Source organism: Aedes albopictus, chromosome 2, assembly GCF_035046485.1.
Source record: "Aedes albopictus strain Foshan chromosome 2, AalbF5, whole genome shotgun sequence".
Lineage (NCBI taxonomy): Eukaryota > Metazoa > Arthropoda > Insecta > Diptera > Culicidae > Aedes > Aedes albopictus.
In genome coordinates this window covers 189,750,241-189,755,300 of record NC_085137.1, presented here as the reverse complement: position 1 = coordinate 189,755,300, position 5,060 = coordinate 189,750,241, and the positions used below count along the sequence as shown (strand labels likewise).

Genomic DNA, 5,060 nt, shown 5'->3' with positions numbered 1-5,060 from the left:
TTAGGGCAATGTGTACTTGTGCCAACCTGTCACCTGAATCAATGATCAATCATTGCAATCATCAAGAAAAAGCAAAGCTACTATGTTTGACTTTTCTGCCTGCCATCAGTTGCGTCAACCGCAGGTATCAAAAAACGCAGGATAGCTTCTACTTTTCGATTTTTGTGATTTTTTCCGTAGATCGGGTAAGAAAATGATGTATGGCAATAATGTTCAGAATATTGTGAGTTATCATATAATGGTTTGAAACTTTTGATAAAAATTGAGTGTTTGAATTTCGTAGAACAAAAACTGTTGTAAAATGTAACTTTTTAGCATACTTGCGTGTCTGAAAAACGGATAAATGTGATCAAAACATCCTCCTATCAGTACATAATGTTCACAAAAGTTGTAAGGAACAGACATCTCTTTCATTTAAGGGTTACCACGATATTTTATATGGCTTCTAGCCTCCACCGGCATTTTTTAAAGGCGAAAAATGACCAAAAAACACATTTTGGACTTGAGGCACCTCGAAATCTTCACCAATTTAGCTGAAAATTTGACCAGAAGTTTGTTTCAGCATTAGAATTAAGATGTGGGGGTGACTGGCTCAATTCGAGAAATTTCATTTTTTATGAAGAGGTCTAATATTCAGTATGAATCAACTGAAGTCTGGCTTGGCGTCTGGCGTTACGTTCGATGAATGAGAATTCGAGAGTTGCGTCGAATGTGCTATGATGAGACATATTCGTTTGTCGTTTCCGAATAAAATAAAGCGGCTTTTCATATAGTTTTTGAAACGGAATTCTGAAGAAGAAGAAGTGATCTGATTGCATGCTGGGCTTCTACGGAAGAATATACAGATGATAAATAGTTTTGACATAACCCTGAATTAGCAGTTTTTTCAGTCATTTTTCCCCGACTTGATTCGGTCAACATGCTGAGGTTTTTTTCGGGTTCTCCTGAGGTCTTTATAGTGACGCTTACTCGATCATCCTTGTCACACCATCTCGGAGTTTTGGAGTGGTGTCCAAATTCATCATTGGAGAACAGATTTTCCAGTGATTTGACATTGTAGCCTTCGAATTTCACGTTACCTACTGCGAATGAAAACTTTATTTCAACTTTATCCGCAACGATTACAAAATGTCTGCCACTCTTGATGGCCTGTTGCTAACGGAAGTAATGCCTCATTGCATTGTTAGCAATTCTAACCTCTATCTTTTTCCTCTTCTGAGTTCAGCACAGTCCACACTCCTAACTCAATCTACACTCAAACAAACGATAGTTTCCTTTTCCACTTAAACTGCTACAAATGCTGCTACTATCTCAGTTCAGAAGCATGCTATCAAAAAACGGTGTTTGAAGGACTTTTACCACAATTCGGTCCGTTGCGGAGGTTACTTTTCATAGCCTTCACTTTTTTCGATACCGGCCTCAATAATCCAGAAATGCTGTCTGGCCTTCTCCATCAAAGTTATGGCGCCTAATACAAACACATGGCGACCGTGACAGTACCTACCTACCTGATCACTTTATAGCTTACAACCTAACCATTCAAGTTTGGTTCACTAGCTGATCTTTTTTGTCCAGTCGAGAAACACTATTTGAAATGTGAAATGAATATGCTCACGATGATATCTATTTGATGCAAATCATACGTTTATTTACTCTCATGAAAAGTGGATAGAAAAACTACATTATAAATGCATATAAATTCGTTTATGCCTACCTACCGGGGGAGCAATTCTGCATGTATTGTTCAGTCGACACGAGCCTTCTTCAAGGTTGGTTCCAAATCGCAATCTGAACCACATTTGGCGGCTGCGGCAACCTTTTGGAGCAGCTCTGCCTTGCTGTGATGGCCAAACAGACCGACCAACAAAGCAACGCCATATCCGGTGGCCCGTTCGCCACAATGTACCGGTGATGCCATATCGACATGCATCCAGACACCGTCATACTCGAAACCCAGATGAGCTCCGATGAACAAACCGGCGCAGCTGACCTGAGCGTTACCACGGTCCATGACCGAGTTCTTCATATCGGCAACGGCGGAGGTGAATTCGCTAAAGTGAAGCTCCGGACAGTACGGAACCGGCGACAGCAGATCGGCCGTCTGGCGGCCAACTATCAGCGCCTTATTTTCCCAGGAGCCGCTGTTAGTGAGGATAGCACCGTGATATTTACCTGTAGCAATACCTTGGGCTCCCGTCAGGGTAGCCATGTCCAGGATCACCTTGGCCTTCAAATCCTTGTCAGCATAGCACACGCCATCGGCCAAAACCAGGCGACCTTCGGCATCGGTATTGTTAATCTCAACCGTACATCCCGAGTACAACGTGTGAATGTCGTCCGGACGCGTCGAATTGGGACCAACGGCGTTCTCCGCCAGGCAGAACACGGCATGCAGGTTCTGCTTGAAACCGCTCTTTACCGCAGCGTAAAATCCTCCAAGAACGGCGGCAGCTCCTCCACAGTCCCGCTTCATGCCTGGCATAGCCGTCTTACCCTTGATGCTAAGACCACCGGTATCGAAGACGATACCCTTGCCGACCCAAGCCACGGTTTCGGTTGCACCTTCCGGCTCATAGGACAACACGGCAAGCGCGGGAGGGTCAGCCGCTGCTTTCCCCACACCGTATATTCCTCCGAAGCCTTTGTCCTTCAGCTGTTCGCCGCGGATAACCTGTAAGAATATTGATAATGATAGAAACCTATTGGATAATGTAGCACAAACGGTCGTCTGACTAACCTTCGGTTTCAGTTTCAGTTCCTTGGCCACCTTATCGATCTCCGCCAGGAATCCGGAAACATTCATCTCATTGCATGGCGCATCCACAATATTCGCCGTCAAACGGATGCCACTGGCCGCATTCTCGATCACCTTCACATCCTGCTCCGACAGTTCTCCTCCTCCTGCCAGCACAAACTCCACGTTGACGGTGGCAGGCTTCGGAATGGCCGGATCGCCATTGGTACCGCCCTTACTGGTCTTCCGGCTGTACAACGGAAAAGCTCTGGCCACGGCACATCCGGACGCAAATAGGCATTCCCGCTCGCAGACCACTACAATCGATTCGGTTACCCCGGACGAATTCGTCTGCACCAGCTTAGTAAGCGCATGGGCTCTGGACTCGGAATTATGCCGGGAGGCTTTCACAGGCAGAGCGGCCACTTTGGCCAAGTCCAAATACAGCGAGCAGGTATCGGTCGGAGCCGGCTGCAAGTACGAGATGGCCTTGGTGAAAGTATCCTCCGATACGCGTGGATCCAGCTTGCAACGGACCCGATCGAACTTAAGCTCGGCCAGATGCCGCTGTTGACCGACGATCAGCACCGGTGTTTGGTGCGGATCGGCCGGCTGAAGCTCCCTGTGGAAGCAGAGCTTGCTCATCACGAGGGGTGCAAAATCCTACTGCTTTCTTTGTCTCCTGTTGGGAGTAATTGAGCTGTTGATTGATTGATTATATGGATTAAAAGACACTGTTATCTTCGACTGACCTGCTTTTATCAGTGTTCGACGACGATGACTCGATTTGGGGGCGTTCGCTCAATGAAAATGCAGATTATTTTGATGCAGCGCGCAAAACTGCATATGCACTCTGACACTGCGATGATGGCCGGCTTCACGCAAAAACGGCTACGCTCAAAAATGTGTTCGGCCTGCACATTTTTAGTAAACATCCATGCCGCACATGACTGTGTTCGAAACACACATTTTTTTAAAATTGCTCGTACGCTCATATGAGCATGTATTTTGCAATAATTTCGACATGGCAACCTCACTGGGTTTATAAACCACCTTCAAATACCGAAAAATATTGATATTTTGCAAAAATGTGAGCGTGCGAGCAATTTAAAAAAATGTGTGTTTCCAACACAGTCCCTGTGCGGCATGGGCGCTACACGCTAACCCTCAGTTACCCAGATTGATGTCAAAGCGACCCAGATTGAGCAAAACTGCAGTTACTCTAATCTGAGTAAAGGCACCTTTACTCAAATCTGGGTTACCGATGTTGGTGACAAAATGTGGGTAACCGGTACCCAGCTCCTCCTGGACCTTGATTTTGTTAATTTATTTCCAATTTAGACTTTTGATAAAAAGCTCCCAACTCCCATGTGCTGTTCACTTACCTGATGCAGGAAAACAGTTCCCTGGAAGAATTCCACTGTTTTCCCGTCATTTATCCTCATATTTTTCGTGGAAACATTCATAATTGCCAACGTTTGTCTGACCGCTGCCATATTCTCAAGCCGAAAAGTGACAAAGTGCCGATTACCCAGATCTTTACCCAGATTAAACCAATCTGGGTTTTCGGGTTACCCGGATTTTGACAACTGCTAACAACATGAAAATCCGGGTAGAATCGACCCAGGCGATGAGTAGTTTCAGGTTAGCGTGTACTCAAAAATGAGAGCTTTTATTTTAGAGAGTTTGACGTTTGGCTGCGTTTGTAAATAGCTGATTTGGCTGCGTTACAGAAACTTGGAACAACATTTGAAAAGGGATTTAAATATTTATTTCAAACTTTGGCACAGAGAACAGACGTTTAAGCTCAAACAAAAATACGTCGAGATACAAAACTATATCAGAGGAAAAAGGAATTTATCACTACAAAATAGAACAGGATGTTAAAAGCAAACCGTGGTTTTCAGAAATTAAACTTCCCACACACCATACAATTACAATAAATCGACTACGAACAGGACATTTAGCTACCAAAGACAGACTCAACAACTGGGGACTGATCCCGAACGATAAATGTGATCACTGTAACATCAGAGAAGACATCATCCACATTTTACACTACTGCACAAAATTTGATAATATTCGAAAAAACTACCCGGTTTTACAGGACAAAGAAGATATTATTAACATTCTAGCTGACACTAACTTCAAAAAAATTAAACAAATAGCACAATTTATTGGATAGACAGGAATTAATGTTTGAGTTATAACTGGATTCGTGGAAAGGAAAAGCTTCTTTTATTTTTTTACTATGATTTGACGTTTACACAAAACACCCGGCACTGAAATGAGGAGAAAAATAATTATGACTTCGGTCGAAAGTTAC

General features: G+C 44.0%; 1 protein-coding gene across 2 annotated transcripts; it reads right to left on the bottom strand.

The window, feature by feature from the left end:
• Positions 1-1,622: 1,622 nt before the first annotated feature.
• LOC134283963 (probable aminopeptidase NPEPL1) lies at positions 1,623-3,612 on the bottom strand. Of its 2 annotated transcripts, none has more exons than XM_062850871.1 (3): positions 3,487-3,612; positions 2,738-3,416; positions 1,623-2,671 (listed from the first exon to the last, which is right to left on the bottom strand). In XM_062850871.1, the coding sequence occupies exons 2-3, from the start codon at positions 3,377-3,379 to the stop codon at positions 1,745-1,747; spliced, it is 1,569 nt and encodes a 522-aa protein (XP_062706855.1). In that variant the 5' UTR covers positions 3,380-3,416; positions 3,487-3,612; the 3' UTR covers positions 1,623-1,744. The 2 variants fall into 2 exon arrangements, with proteins under 2 accessions (XP_062706855.1, XP_062706854.1); XM_062850870.1 differs by having other exon boundaries at positions 2,738-3,434; positions 3,487-3,601.
• Positions 3,613-5,060: the final 1,448 nt, after the last annotated feature.

What these genes read in the sequence shown, in the direction of transcription:
- LOC134283963 (XM_062850871.1), bottom strand. Translation starts at nt 3,379, where the DNA reads ATGAGCAAGCTCTGCTTCCACAGGGAGCTTCAGCCGGCCGATCCGCAC. An exon ending in AACTGAAACTGAAACCGAAG is followed by an intron (nt 2,672 to 2,737) that starts GTTAGTCAGACG and finishes ATATTCTTACAG; the next exon opens with GTTATCCGCGGCGAACAGCT.